The 15434-nt window shown below is 45.8% G+C and overlaps 2 protein-coding genes across 3 annotated transcripts in view; one reads left to right on the forward strand and one right to left on the reverse strand.

Annotated features, from left to right (window-relative positions):
* Positions 1 to 451: 451 nt before the first annotated feature.
* On the forward strand, positions 452 to 8515 carry LOC100931911 (death domain-containing membrane protein NRADD). Its single transcript, XM_012543431.3, has 6 exons — positions 452 to 1026; positions 3406 to 3538; positions 4253 to 4546; positions 7008 to 7176; positions 7328 to 7470; positions 7577 to 8515. The coding sequence occupies exons 1-6, from the start codon at positions 955 to 957 to the stop codon at positions 7897 to 7899; spliced, it is 1134 nt and encodes a 377-aa protein (XP_012398885.1). The 5' UTR covers positions 452 to 954; the 3' UTR covers positions 7900 to 8515.
* Positions 8516 to 14400: 5885 nt separating this feature from the next.
* The window catches only part of SETD2 (SET domain containing 2, histone lysine methyltransferase), a 132588-nt gene continuing 131554 nt past the window's right edge, over positions 14401 to 15434 (reverse strand). For both annotated transcript variants that reach the window (XM_031960600.1, XM_023497992.2), the window contains exon 21: positions 14401 to 15279. In XM_031960600.1, coding sequence (XP_031816460.1) covers positions 15118 to 15279 — 162 coding nt within the window. In that variant the 3' untranslated portion in view covers positions 14401 to 15117. The remainder of the gene's footprint in view (positions 15280 to 15434) is intronic.

A 15434-nucleotide genomic window follows, 5' to 3' on the forward strand; every position in this document is an offset into this window, starting at 1 on the left:
GGGAGGATGCGCCTCGGGAGGGGGAGCGTCCACCACCCAGCTGGAACAGCGGGGCTTTGCAAGGATTTGAAATTTGAAATGAGCCGGGGAGCGGAGCATCTGACCCGGCATGTGTGCTCTGAGTGGTCGGCCAGCTGTCGGCGTGGCCTGGGCACTGGTGGTGCGGGAGGGAGAGGGAGAACGGGGGGAGCAGGCTGACGGGCCTCTTCTATTGTCTGTGCTAGCGCGTGCCCTGCCCCAGCAGGTCCCTAATTGAGCTAAGATGGAACTGGGCGGGAGCGGGGGGCGGGGGGGGGGTGGTATTCTGGTGCTCCCTCCCGCGGGACCTCCTTACCCCGCCCCTCTCCGGGCCCCTCTCTCTAGATGCCGCACGGGACGGGACGGGACCGGACGGGACGGGGCGGGGCGGAGGCAGTCCCAGCCCCCACCGATCCGGGGTGGGCGGGGTCCTTTGCTGTCTACCCAACAGTCTCTCCACTTCCTCTGGCCCCTCTCCGGGCTGGGCTTTGGCTTGCGCCCCCCAGGATCACTACCAGACTCGCCGGGCTGCAAAGCTCTCGCCCTCTCAGACTCCCGATCGCCAAACTCCGCTGTCGCCCCTCCTCACTGGCCCCGGGGTCTTGGATCCCACCTCCCCATCTCGCCTCTCCCAAGTTCTCGCCCAGGCTCCTGCACCTCCTCCTCACCCACCCCGGGCTCTCGAATCCCACCTTCCCTCCTCTCCCGCCTCCCCTCCCCACCCCCGCTCTAGCCTCTCCCAAGTTCTCGCCCAGGCTCCTGCCCCCCCCCCCCTTTCTGGTTGGGCTCTCCTCAGGCTTCCCAAATTTCCGACTTCCCTTCGGGCCCTCCTTTCCCTTCGTACCTTTCCTTATTTGCGCCCGCCCGCTCCCGTAGCAGGCTTTGGTCCCCTCCCTGTGGACCCGGACAGGGACCTGGGGACCCGAGGCGAAGAAGATGTCCGGGGTCCGGCGGCGGCCGCGCCCTTGGCTCCTATGGCTGCTCCTGAGGTCGCTGCTCCCGTCCGAGGTGAGGCTCCGTTTGTCCGTTGGTCTCCCATCCGTCTGCCCCTCCCACGGGTGGCTGGCCTGCCCCAACCCGGGAGACAGGCCTGGGAGGGAGAGGGGCCGGGAGGAGCAGCCTGCGCCCACCCTTTTGGGGGTGCTCCTGGCGGGGCCCGGACCCTTTGGAGAACTGTATTCTGACTTGGCTTTGGGGAGGGAGTTGCAGGGGCTAATGTGCCTCCCAGAGATAACCTACTACTTCATCCCTTTGCGTCCAGACAAGGCAGCCACCAGCTCAGAAGCAGTCCGGCATTTCCCAGTGGGAGGGGAGGCTGGAGGTGGGAACCCCCGGGGAGACTATGGAAAAGGGGGGGGTCTTTATCCTATTGGGAGGCTTCTGACCACTTTGGCTGAGGAAAGTGGGGAGGAGGCCGGGGCTGACTCCTGATAGTTGAAGGGAAAAAGTTACTAAGATTGTTGAAGTGGGAGGATTCCTAGGACTCTCCGTTTAAAAATAAGGAAACTGAAGGAACTTACTGCCCCAGGTTCACACATCAAGTTAATGCTAGGATCAACATTAGAAAACAGGTCTCATGACTTGAAAGTAGATCCCTTGTGGTTTTGAGAAAGTCACGAACACATTCTCTCTCCTTCCATCCCCTTCCCCCCAACTTCCCCCTCCTTTCTGGGTCAGGAGGCTTTCGCCATATATCCCATCCAAGTCTCAGCCAGGTTTGGGTGGGCGGGGAAGCCTGGGGTTCAGGAATGTGAGTACACCCAATTCTCCTTCCCCTCCTCTTCACAAAGGATGAGAGCCCCCAAGGCAGGGGTGTGGCCTCATGGAAATAATGAACCGTATACTTGGGGAGACAGACGTAGAGTGCCAGGCAGAAAACAGCCCTGCATCTACAGGCATGCACACACACAGGAACATGGAGCTGGAAAGATACTTAGATCATACAGAGAATTTTACAGATGGGGGATTTGAGAAGCTAGGAGACATAATTTCCTGCCTCAACTCACAGGTAGGGAGCAAGAGCTAGGTATCCAGGAGCTCTTAGCGCCACTGAGATTACCCACAATGCTTAACCTAGAGAATCAGAATTCTTGAGTCTCTTAGAACCTAGAATTCAAAGCATTAGGGACCTTAGAAAATGGAACCAAATTTAGAAAGAAGGATCTTAGGTCTTGTCCAGTTCTCTCAATTTACAATTGAGGATTTCCAGGCCCAGAGAAGGGAATATCTAGTTTAAGGTCACTAAGCCAATTAGAAACAGTTGGGTTCTCTCCATCACCCACAAATCTAACTGCATCCCACACAGAATTGCATCTAAGAGTCAAGTGGAGTCAATAGGTCTTGAGCCTTTCCACTTTCAGAGGGAATGCTGAGGAAGGGAAAGAAGAAATTGGGAATGCAGGGATTTATTGGGGTTCAGAAGGGTCTCTGCCAGTTGGAAGGTCGTTGTTGAATCCAATTGGCAAAGTCCCCCTCTCTAGATCATCCCTTTTGTCCCCTTTAATCCAGATAGCCTAAGATTTCCTTTGGGAAAGAGGGTACACCCTTTGTCCCCATTTCAGCATCTCCGGCATTGAGTATCCCCACCAACCAAGAAATGGTATTTTATGTTTAGAAGCAGGATCTCATTGCAGGACTCTAGTTCTAGAAAGTCTCTGCTATGTGACTCAGAGGGGAAGGTACCATATTTCTGGACCTCAGTATCAACTGGTTGCATTTATTTCTGAGGGTACCAGGAACCCTATCTGAGATGTTTTCTGTCTATGCAGATCCTTGTTAGGGCAGGAGGAAAGCTTTATTTCCTTCTGAACCTGAAACCTTATGAAAGGTTTATTTCAGAAAAAAAATCATCTCTCCTCATATGAGCAAATTATCCCTAGTATCCACAGAACATAAAATTGGATTGCAGAAATGGAAAGAGCTAATTTATTGGGGTTTAAAGGAAATCATGGATAGGATATGTCCTCCTCCTCAGCCCATTCGACCACTGACTGGGGGAGGGGAGAGTAGAATTTATGTATGATTTTTGTCTATCCCTCTTTTTGTCTTTCACTCTTCCCTTTGTCATTTCTCCCACCTTCTCATTGCCATTCTCCCCTGTGCCCCGAGGGAAGGCCCCCCTCACTGGGTCACAGCGGAAGTCTCCTCAGGTCTCCACCCCCTTCTCCTGACTGCAGCTGTTAAAGATCAGTGTTTTCTTTCCCGACTTTCTCCTTGTCTGTCTGTGTCTCTGCCCTCTCAGCCCCCTCCCCCAATCTAAGGTTCTGGCCTCTGCTCGGCTGGGCTCCCTTGTCCCCTCCCAGCCCCGGGGCTGAGGCAGGGGCCTGAAGGAGTGGGGGGCGGGCTCCCCAGCTGTTGGCATTCCTCCTTACTGGGTCTGTTTCCCAGGTGTGGGCTGGCCAGTCCTGTCCCAGTGGGCTCTTCCCTTGGGGAGCTCTGTGCTGCAACACCTGCCCCCCAGACTGGGGGGCCTCAAAGCCCTGTGGAGAACCTGATGTGAAGTGTGAACCATGCCCTTCCAGTACGTGAGTGCGCTTGTGCACCCCGGTTTTGGGGGGGGAGGGCGAAAGGAAGGATATAATTACAGCCGGTCTTCCTGTGGGGTGCTTTAAGCTTTTTTCAAAGCACTTTGGGGGGGGGGTAGTAGAGAGCATCCGCTTTTGCAGTGAAAAGACCTGGGTTCAGATGCCATCTCTGGCACTGGCTGGTTAAGTCAATACTTCCTTTGAGCCTCAGTTTTCTCATGTATGAAATGGGCACAATTCCAGTCCCTCACTTACCTCCCAGGATTAGGAGGAAAACACTGAACTTTCAAGTGCTGTAGGGATGGGAGGTCCCGGGGATTACTTCTGTCCTGGAGTCTTCAGGATCAATGACAAGATCCCCTTGTGGGGTCCATGAGGCAAAGTTCCCTCAGCCTACAAATGCTCCGAGATCGCACAAGGAGAGAATGATAAGAAGCAGAGACTGTAACTATGGAAATGTACAAACTGGAGCCTTCTAGAAAGGATCCCTTCCCAAGCTTTGTTTTAGAGAGTAAGAAAAATGAGACCTAAAAGGAGGGGATTGCTCCAAGTGGCCCTGGAACTTATAGAACTAGCCGAGATCCCCTTGGAAGCAGCAGTCCCAGAGGGGAAGGTAGTATCAGAAAGGACACTCGAACCCAGATTTGCCAGCCTTGGGTTCTTCCTATAGCACCTGGGGGCCTGATTTTGTTCCCCACTTTCCTCCACAGATGAGACCTTGTCCCCAGATGGCACTTCCAGGCCCTGCCAGCCATGTTGCAGCTGCCCCATCGGACAGTTTCTCAACAGCACCAACCAATGCCAGCCATGCAAGGCCTGCCCCCCAGGCAACGAAGCCAGGATCCCTTGTGGGAAGGACACCGACACTGTGTGTCAGCCCTGTCCCCCAGACACTTATTCGAAGGAGAGCAGTATGCAGGAGCCCTGCAAAGCCTGTACCCACTGCAATCACAGCAAAGTTGTGGTCTTGGCCTGTACCCGCCTCTTTGACACTCTTTGCATGGGTGAGGTTGGGTGAGGGCAGGGGTCACGGTTCCCGTCCAAGAGAAAGACTCCTTGATGTTCAGGACAGAAATTGGGATGCAGAAAGTGAAGGCTTCAAGAGCGGCGGCTCAAGGAAAAGCTTCCAAAGAGATGGTGGCTCAGGAACCTATAGGGACAGGGAGGATTTGGGAGCATAGGAGAGAAAGAATATAGTCATAGGATCTCACAGACATGACATCAAAACTGGGAGGTTCCCTGAGCCAGAGTATCAGGTTGGCAAGGAACCTTGGAAAACAAGCCAGAAGGGACCTAAAAATGATAGTGAGAGAGCCAAAAACGCCCTTAGAATATAAAATATTAGTAGTGGAAGAGCTCTTGAGAACTCTACCTCAGCCCCTTTCTTTTTCAGAGATGGAAACTGAAGCTTTGACAGGGGAAGTGATTTGCTCAGAGATAATGTTAAGGAGGGTATTTAGGAAGGAAGGTGGTGGTGGGAAGCAAAAAGAGCAGGAGTTAAAAAAAAAAAAAATGCAAAGGAGCTCCTTTGCAAGGCCCTAATCGCTGATGGAGGCTGCCACATTGAACAGACCATGAAGCCTTCCAGGAGAGGGATTCTAGGCTCCAGGGTTCCAGGTCTCATCTTCCCCAGAGGGGGAAGTAACATGCTTCCTTGCCAGAGAGGAATTGATGAAGAGGTTGATGGAGGTGCAAGAGATAGTGATGGGACATCCACAAGCTGCCCCAGCTGGGAGGGACCACTAAACCATCCTTTTCTCTGTTGCCCCCAAAGGATTGTCCAGCTTCTCTATTTCTCTCCCTTCTGTTTCTCTAAGGTTCCTCCTCTTTCCAGGTCAGCTCCTTTAGTGAGAGAGAGTTTCTAGCCTTTGGTCAATCAGTGGAGTCTGGATCCTGCCCCTCATTTAGCAAACCTCTTTTCTCTCAAGCCAGATTCCCCTTCTACTCACAAATCTCTAATGCAGAACAAGCCCAGGACCGGGTTTCCAAAGACCTGGATTTGAATCCTGGTCGTTTCCTTAGTTTACTGTAACCTCAGAGAAGTCTTGCCTCATCTCTAGATCTTCATTAGTGATAGATTTGGAGGTTTTAGTGAGCAGTCAAATGTGATCGTAACCAGTGAAGCTAAATGGCTTTTAGATTGTGTTGAAAGGCACAGTGTCTGAGACTAGGTTATGATAGTCACAATTTATCCCGTTCTGATAAATCACAGTGACCAAGATGGCAGCAGAAAGGATTCCTTGGCTATCCTAAAACAAGCCTCCATCCCTCTGACCTAAGGTCCCTTTGTCACCTGCTCCTTTGTCCCTCCTCTGACTTTGAAGTTCCCATCCTTTTGATCCTCTATGTTCTCTACCTTATCTGCTCCATATTTTCTAACCTCTACCTTTATTCCCTTATCCCAATCTTTAGATTTCTCCCCATTTAAATGAACAATTACGACACTTTCTTCCCACCACCACATGGGGATGGAGGCAACATAATTTCATTTGCCTTTTTTTCTTCTCACTGTGCCAGACACCTCTTTTCTTCCTCAATCCATCTTCCACCACAGAATACCCAGAGAAAGGAACTATGGCTCCTCTCTCCTCCCTAGGGTCTAGAATACCAGAGTAACCGTGAAAGCGGGTGATTGGACTACATGACCTCCAAATCTTGCAGCTTAAAATCCTAGGATCCCCTAAGCATTTTCCTATAGCAAGGGCAGAGAGATGAGGGAGGGGCCAAGGATCAGAGGATTTAGCTTGGATCTGAATGCAGGCCTGCAATTCTGGAACTGAGGACTTGGGTGTGGCGAGAACTGCAATTAGATTCAAAATGGGAAAGGGAAGAGGGGTTCAAGTTTGTTTTGGGAATTGGGTAAGGGGATAGAGTGTAAACTGGATGAGACAGAGAAACCGGGACAAAGTTCAGAAATCTCGGGCAACATGACTAGAGCACTGGAAGTTGCAGCTAGCAGACGTGACTCTGAGGCTTTTTCCTACACAAAGTATTGTCCCTAGAGTAGGGAATCCCCTCTGGAGCATCTGGGTACCTATGTGTTGTGCAGTATATTCATGGGCCATTAATGGATAAGAGGGGCAAGAATGATGGGATCCAGTTGTTGGCTCTGGCTGCCACACCTCTAGCCCTCTCTCTCATCGCTCTGACCCCCATTAGACTTGATCTTCCCCATTCTTGTTTTCTGTCACTATGTCATTTCTCGACTGGTTTCCCTACCATTCTCTTCCTTGGATCATCTTCCTTCCATTCCTCCATCCTTTTACATTGTTAAGTGTTTACATCACTGTTGCTCAGAACCTAACTTTGCTTAGCCTTCTGAAGGCCCTTCAGCTTGTACCCATCCCTCCAAGGCTTCACCATAGAAGTTCCCCAGGTCTTTCTCCCTTGTTGCTCTGGCACCTGTCACTCGATGTCCCAGTTTATAAGTAAGCCTCTTGTTCTGTCCCTCTGTCCCTTCTTCAGATGAGGAACTGCATATCCTGATCCGTGATGCAGAAGCCAAGAGCGCAGACTCCAATGTCTCCTCCACTTTCCCCCTGCCTCCCAGGGATTCGGGTACCATCATCCCCATCTACTGCTCCCTCCTGGCAGCTGTGGTGGTGGGACTCCTAGCCTACGTTGCTTTTAAGTGGTAGGTGGGGAGCCTGGGTCCTCTGGGAGCCCTTCTCCAAAGCCCAACACCAAACAATGGGTCGGGAGAGTCTGGAGGTTGGTGGGTAGGTAGATAGGGTGAGTCAATGGGCACTCTAAGGATCACCCTCTCACACCTACCCCCTCGACAGCTGGAGAACCCATAAACAGAAACAAGAGTTGGCAAAAGTTCGGGTTGGGGAACTGGGCATTGCTGAGGGGGAGAAGCTGCACAGTGACAGTAGTATCTGCCTGGACACGACAGGACTCCATGAACTCCAAGCCTTGGGCAAAGGTGAGACCATCCCTCTGCCTGCATGTTTCCCCAAAGCTCTAGCCTGCCCCCGTCTCTAACCCTCTTCTTTCACCGAAGCCCACTCACCATATCTCATCTTCTGCAGGGGCCCAGCCAGACCCGGGCCGGTGGCGTCTCTATGGACAGCTCCCCAGTGGGCGACAAGAGGAAGTGGAGCAGCTGCTGGTGGCAGGCAGCCCACCCAGAGCAGGCTGGCAGGTCTTGGCTAAGCAGCTGGGCTACGAAGCTGAGGCTGTAGAGACCATGGGTCAGAGCCCAGCACCTGCTCACACTCTGCTTTGCAATTGGGCCACTGAGGGCGGGGCAGGAGCCACCCTTGAGGTCTTGGAGACATCCCTGAGGGCAATAGGCCGGGAGGATGTGGCCAGGGCCCTGTGGAGTCCTGAGGAGGGCAATTCCATGGTATGACTCTTGGGCCCTGGAGTTGTCCACCTTGGGCTTCCCTTTCCTTCCTCCATCTCCCTGCTTCTCTCAGGGAAATATGGTTGGCTGCTTTGACTTCAGGGTCCATCTCCTCTATACCTCACATCTAGTCAGGCTCCTAGTTATCACAGCTCTGCCTGGGAGGAAGGCTCCTGAGGCCCCCCAAGACTGTCCACAAGGCCCAATGGATAGGAATGGGCTTCCGTCCCTACCCCACCGTGGACCTTGAACCTCAAGGCGCTGGATGGAGTAAATGGATGGCCCTCTGGACCTCCTGCCCCAGTTGGAAAGCTTCCAGTTCTTTGAAGTAGGAGTAAGGCTTAAGTGAAGAGGGCTTTCAAACCAGTACATCAGCACCAGTATTTGGTCTCATTTGTTTACAAATTAAACTTTTAACATGTCAAATCTCCTCAAAATTGTCTGGCCTTTCTAGAATGGGAATGAAAGGGGGAAGAGGAAGTGGGGAAATGTGATCTTAGAGGGTTGCCCTAAGGACCAGGACACACTGAGAGATGTCTCTTTCAGCTTTCTTTGACCAACACCATTCTCCTAGGCTTTCTATTACCCTTACACATTCCTCCCCAAACTTAACTGATCATGGAACCCAATGCCAGAAGCAATGAGATAGCTTTTAATTTTGATTTAGGTAGTGCGGAGAACTCCTAGAAAGAAACCACCACTACAGATTACCAACTAATCGACAATAGGTTTTAAAAAGTCTAGGGGCATCAAGGGATTGGCACTTAGTTCAGTCAGACATAATAGCCCACGAGAGCCAGTTTCACGAAGGGAACTAACTTGCCTAGTGTAACGGGAACAAGCTGGGTCATCTATCTAGTTCTTCTATGAGCCATGTTTGTATAAACACAATTTTCTGATTACTACCAGTGAGCTTGTTTTGATAGGTATACTTTCTGGCTTTTGTCCGATCCTTTTATTTATCAGTGTTTGAGGTCAGTTTGTTATTCACGTTTAGGCAGAGCTAGCTGAGGTTTTCCTTTCCCATTCCCTCTTCAGACAAGGAGCTAGGGCTGGCGGCAACTACAGAAGGTTGCCTAGAAAATAAATTGGGGGCTAGATGCTGTCAAAGGTTTTTTCTAGTTCTAATCCCATAACCCAAAACAAGGTGCATGGGGTTGCTTGGCTGGGCCCTTTAAGAAACGTTTCTGTAGAACTCTTGTTGTTCCCGTTAAATCAAGTAAGAAATTCCCATTTGAGAGCTTGTGACTCCCTAGAGAAAGAATAATGACCAGTTACCAGACTGTTGCAAATTACATTAATGTGGACTTTGATTAAGGTATTTAGTAAAATGAATATCAATCACAGTGATGCTATTTTTATTAAAAATTTTTTTAAAAATATGTGCTTTCTTTCCTTCTCACCTCCCAAAGAATCCCGAAAGATAGAATCCCTATTACAGATAACTACACAGTCAAGCAAGACAACTTTTTTTCCTGGCTATGTCTAAATTGAAAATTGAGGAGGAAAAAGATTAATTCTCAAATCGTACTCTTAAGGCAATCACTTAATTCTTCCAGAATTGTGATTCCACTATTGGTCATTAGGATGATGATAAATCATAGGAGATAGTGTTTCACTATTCTGGATCAAATCATAGCAGCTATGAGGAAAACTCTCCATAATATGCTTCAGAGCTTGGGAGATCAGTTGGAGAAGGCTCCCAGGAAGCCAGGGATTGAAGTCCAACCATCTTAACCCCTAAGTTGTTTCTTTTTTTCTGAAGGTTTCTGAAACACAAAGTATGCAACCAAAATCTCTTTGGGATGGGAAATTAGAAATACTTGAGTTTTCTCCCTTAATCCAGAAACAAGAAAAAACAAAAAAGAAATGGCAAGAATCATCATATAGTGGTTAAGAGCACCAAACTTCAAGTCAAAAAACTTAGATGTGAAACTGAACAATGAAGTCATCGGACCTCATTTTCATCACATGTAGCTCTTCTTCTGTCCTCTACCTACAATTAAACAATTCTAGTTTAGAAAATTTGCCCTAGTTTCTCCAGGCCTAGAATCATAATGACCTAGCCAGCAGCAGGATGAAGAACTCAGCTGGTCAAGATCCTTTTATAAAAAACAAAATGGACTGAAAGTGTCCAGAACTGTTGGGAAAAATCCAGCTAGGTCATTTCAAATATTTTTTGTTTTCAAACTGGAAGTGTCATCTTTTCTTTTGTTTTGTTTTGTTTTTAAGAAAAACATCCCTGGAAACGCTCGTATGCTGCATGTTACACATAAGGAAGATGATGGGACCCCTTACTGGTTGAGAGAATACTGAGCATAAGGAAGTTTGTTGGACCTAAGACAGTCCCAGAGAGGGCTGCTCACGAGAGGAAGTGGAGTCTCCTGTGGCATGAGCCACAAGTAACTGGGAATCTAGGAATCAAGTAGGGTATTGTAGCTAGGCCAACAATGATGGCCTGAGGAATTCAAGAATCCATGCAGAATGTTGTTGTTGATTCAGCATTGATGCCCTGAGGAACACAGATCTATAGGACTACAACCTTTGGATGTGAACTTAGGAGGACCAATGCTAGGTATGGCCTGAACGAAATTTTGAACCTTAACCTCTCGCTTCATCATAGAACTGAGATGTACATATATAGGCAGAGGGACAGGGAATTATGTCCTCAGAGAGGACATTTTGAGAGAGATGTTTGTACTTTGTCCTGGCTATATCTTTGAAGCAAATATCTGTTTGTAAAAGCTACCTTGTATTAAATGATTTATTGGAACTGAAGTGCTAGTCACTTGCCCCTTACAAATGGATGAAACAGCTAAAGAGTAGAAAGATCTATCAAATCCCTTGGGGTATTAGAGAACTGGAAGGGTATGATCTAACAGTCCTGGTCCCCCAGAGTGGCAGGCTAGAGCTTCTGTATATGTTACCATAGTATTCAAGCCAAAATATAATCTAATTCATCACCCAAAGTGATCAATGAATGTCAGAACTGGAAGGAATTTCAGAACATATATGAGAGCTAAGACAAGACCTGGGGCAGCTATATAGTGCAGTGAATAGTGCTGGGCCTGGAGTTGGGAAGATCTCAATTCAACTCTGGCCTGAGATACTTACTAGCTGGTTAATCCTGAACAAGTCTGTTTGCCTCAGTTTCCTCATCTGTAAAATAAGCTGGAGAAGAAAACAGCAAGCCACTCCAGTATCTTTTATCAAGAAAATTTAAAATGGGGTCATGAAGAGTCAAACACAACTGAACAAAACCTAGAACATAAAATATTATATCTGGAATGGATATTAGAATATGGACCATTAAAGTGCTAGAAAGGATTTTAGGATCATACAAGAGAATATTACAGTGAGAGGAAACCTTAAAGACCATCTAGTTCAACCCTTCTATTTTATAGGTAGGAAGGTTTAAGTACAGAGAAAAGGGAAGTGATTTTCTCATCATCAAACAGGCACTAGGTAACAAAGCCTAGATTTGAGCAGACTTTTCTATATGTATACACATCCTTATACTTACATATACCTGTGTGTCTCTCACACACACACATACACATACACACACATAGATTATTCACTAAAGTATTCATAATGTGCCAGATATTGTACTAGGTGCTAGGGACAAAAACACAAGCAAAGAAAAAAAAAAAAAAAGACTCCCTATTCTCCAGAAGCTTATATTATTTTTCCTTTATTAATTCAAGAGAAAAAAAATTGGGTGGTGCTTAATAAATGTTTATTGATTGACCATTCACCATAAAAAAATAAACAAACAAATAAATAAATGAATAAATAGACCACCTTGGATACAGAACCACTTTATTCAGGCCTCAGGAACCTATGGATTAGCCAGGACAAGAAAAACTTCAACTCAGAAGTTCTGGCTAATTAGGGTTAGTTTGTTAATACAAAGTGGCTATTTCTGTTTTATAAACCTTCAAATCTTTCCTTCATAACATGACTTCCCACAATATAGTGAAGCAGTGTCTGAGAAGGGACTTGAACCTAGTTCTCCTATTTTCCCAAGTTGTGTTCTTCTATTCTGTCATATTGTCTCCTTCAAAGCACTGAACTGACAGTTTTCTTTGTAAAAGACCAACAGTTCATGGACTCAATTCCTTCAATTTGGCAATTCCGACTCCTTGGCACAGTGTCTACAAAATGAAAGGCAGGGGTAAGGGGTGAGATGAACCAACTCACCCCATTCACAGACACTGGTTTATTTTAAACTCTACTGTAGCAAGCTCATATCTCCATGGACTTTTAAGATACTTCTTTGGGTAATCAACGAGCTCTGCTGTCTCCCTATAATCAAAACTTTAGAAAACATAACAGATCAATCAAAATTAGCACTGTATAGAGAAGTTTACATTTATATTGTGCATTAAAATTTGCAAAGGCTTTAAATGCACTGTCTCATTTGATTCTCACATACCTGTGAAACAGGCACTAATAATTAGCATTATTATCCTCATTTATATTCTCAAGTATTGAGTCCTAGTTGAATTCACTGAATATGCTAATGCCAACTCCATCCTCTTCTGTGTCTCATTTGTAAAATAAGAATAATTCTTATACTTTTATCTCAAAGGATTATTATGAAAAAAGCACTTTGCAAAAACTTAAAACACTTATATGAAGTCCTATCTTATTGGGAAGGGGAAGAAATCCCAGCACTACTAGAACATTTACTTGCACTCAACCTATTCTTACATCTGAGACCCTGGAAGCTTTCTGGAAGGCAGGAATGAGATCAGACTCACACTGACCATCCATCCTCTTAGGGTTGCAGTAAAGGACTAGAGAAGCATGAAATATCACTGTCATCCATCCTCCAGGACCCACTCCTGCATGACACTTCCTCTCTCCTCTAAAATACTATGGAACTGCCTGTCAATCCCCTTCAACTTGCACTTACTGGATACTATCTACCATGAGTGCTCTAACACAAGTGTATGTTGTCTCTTCATCACATGGATGGTTCCTGGGACGAAGAAATGTTATTTCTTCTAGCCTCTAATGAGCTAGGCAAATAGAAGATTTTAGATTTAGTAATAGTTAATAAAAAATAGATTCTAAGGTCATACCCACATGACCAAGTCAGGGCTCATCCAGGGCCTTGTGAGTCGCTGGTGTATACTAGTTGTCCCATTCTTTGACCAGGAAAAGTGACAGATGCAAGGATGGGACTGGCCTAATAGGCCTTGAGTTTCTAGTTTTCTCTCCCCCTCTCACCCCCAAAAGGGATAACCTGTGCAAAAATGTTTGTAGCAGCTTTTTTTGTAGGGGCAAGGAACTGGAAACTGAGTGGGCACCCATCAGCTGGAGAATGGCTGAATAAAGTTATGATATGTGAATGTCATGGAATATTATTGTTCGATAGGGAACAATCAAGCAGGATGATTTCAGAAAGATTGAAGAGACTTATTTACATGAACTGATTCTGAGTGAAGTGAGTAGAACCAGGAGATCATTGTACACAGCAACAGCAAGATGATGTAATAATCAACTGTGATGGACATGGCTCTTTTCAACAATGAGGTGATTCAAGAAAATTCCAAAAGCAAATGCCAATATCGCAGAGAGAACTATGGAGACTAAATGTAGATCAAAGCATAACATTTTCACCTTCTGTTCCCCCCCCCCCCCGATCTTATTTTTCTTGTGCAGCATGACAAATATGGAAATATGTCTAAAAGAATTGCACATATTTAACCTATATTGCTGATAGAGAGGGAAGGAGAATACTCTGGAACACAAAGTTTTGCAAAAATGAATGTTGAAAACAATCTATACATGTATTTGGAAAAATAAAATACTATTTAGAAAAATGAAGGAGGAAGAAATGGGAGTTCAACCAGATGAATTTTTAGACCACTTCCAAAACTTATCATGTAATTTTGGCCAGATGACTCTTTAATTATAATTAACCCAGTACTAAATAGGCCTTGGATTATAGGTAAGCTAAGGATGACCAAATTGGAAGGGATTTCAATTGAGCAACTATTTCAACCCACATATGAACAGAAATTCTCTCTACAACAATTCATGGCAAGTGACCTTACAGCCTCAGGACTCTCTATTTGAAACAAACAACTCATTTCACTTTGGGAAAGCCATGTGAAATTTCCCACAAATTGAATAAAAATACGTTCACATCATTTTCACTTCTGCTATTCCAAAAGGGTTGATGGTGAATAACTTAATTCCCACTGAGAAAACTCAGTTCAGATTCACAATAGATTTGGTTAGCATCATTATTTTTGTTTCAAGATTAGCCCACTACATAATTTTAGGTCAAGGACCAAAAATCATTTGTCTCAAACAATAAGCCATATACTCTCTCACACAAAGATATTCTCTTCCTTCTAACCCATGTCCCAGAAACGTCCTAACAGTCCCACATAACATAATAAAGTTCAGAAGTCAAACACATAATGTCTACTTGGTTCTTAAAGTTTTTTTTTTAAACCAATTAATTTTATAGGTGAAGTATAGGCCAAGTTCTTTAATTGATTTTATTTTAATTTTTTTTTTTTTACATAAAAAGTTCAGTAAAAATTGGATAAAGTAAAATGATTTTAAGCAGTAAAATCAATCTTATCAACATAGCATGAGGCTGACCAGAAACTCAGAGGTAGCCTACTCTGGAATATTTACATGATAACAGATTAAACCTTGCAGGAGAACCCAAACTATCCTTACAAAGTGTTCCCGTGATCTTAGCACGCATAGGCTAAAAGCAAAAACAAAAACAAACAAAAAAAAACCCAAAACAAAACAAAAACAAAAACCCAGAAAAAATATTTATCAATATATTCACATATACGTTAAAATATAATACAGATTCCCCGGCACAGGGAGTGGGGAGGAAGGGGTGCGCATGGGTCAGTGCGCTAACAGCACCGCCAAGTAGGAGACCCAAGTTAGAAAATGGGGGTCAGGCCTAGGAGATTGAGGGGAATAGTCTCCCTTCCAGGGTCCTGACAGTCTTGGCCCACCTACCCCAGTATCATATTGACTGTGGCCTTGCTTTGTTTTAAATGGAATATGATTTCTTTACTTTGCATGACTCATAGGATTCAAGTGCCAAGAGTCATCAGTGGCAACAGCCCTGACAAGGCTGGGAGAAATGGGTTAAAGAGGCCCATGGGCTTCTCTCATTGAGTTAACTTTCCTTTTTGTCTTCCCACTTTAAGCCATCTTTGCTGACCCATGATGTTATTCCAAGTCTGTGTCTTCTTTGGGTTTGTAAACAGTCCCAAACTTCTGCATGTACTTTTTGATGTACTCCTTTGTTTTGTGTTTCACATTCTCATTGCACTCCAGGTCTTCAGGATTCTTACAGTATTTCAGCTCCTTGTTCATGACACCGTGAGTCAGCTGTGTGGAGTGCCCACCCCAAGGAAAAGGATAAAGGGAACAAAAAAAGACCATGGTAGATAAATCAGTATGGAAATACTGATACTGGGACTTAACTCTGTTATCTAAAGTCACCCACAGATATAAAGCAAATTCTTCAAGAAGTCATTGTACTA

This window comes from Sarcophilus harrisii, chromosome 1 (genome assembly GCF_902635505.1).
Source record: "Sarcophilus harrisii chromosome 1, mSarHar1.11, whole genome shotgun sequence".
Lineage (NCBI taxonomy): Eukaryota > Metazoa > Chordata > Mammalia > Dasyuromorphia > Dasyuridae > Sarcophilus > Sarcophilus harrisii.

What these genes read in the sequence shown, in the direction of transcription:
- LOC100931911 (XM_012543431.3), top strand. Translation starts at nt 955, where the DNA reads ATGTCCGGGGTCCGGCGGCGGCCGCGCCCTTGGCTCCTATGGCTGCTC. An exon ending in GGTCGCTGCTCCCGTCCGAG is followed by an intron (nt 1,027 to 3,405) that starts GTGAGGCTCCGT and finishes TCTGTTTCCCAG; the next exon opens with GTGTGGGCTGGCCAGTCCTG. An exon ending in CTTTGACACTCTTTGCATGG is followed by an intron (nt 4,547 to 7,007) that starts GTGAGGTTGGGT and finishes TCCCTTCTTCAG; the next exon opens with ATGAGGAACTGCATATCCTG.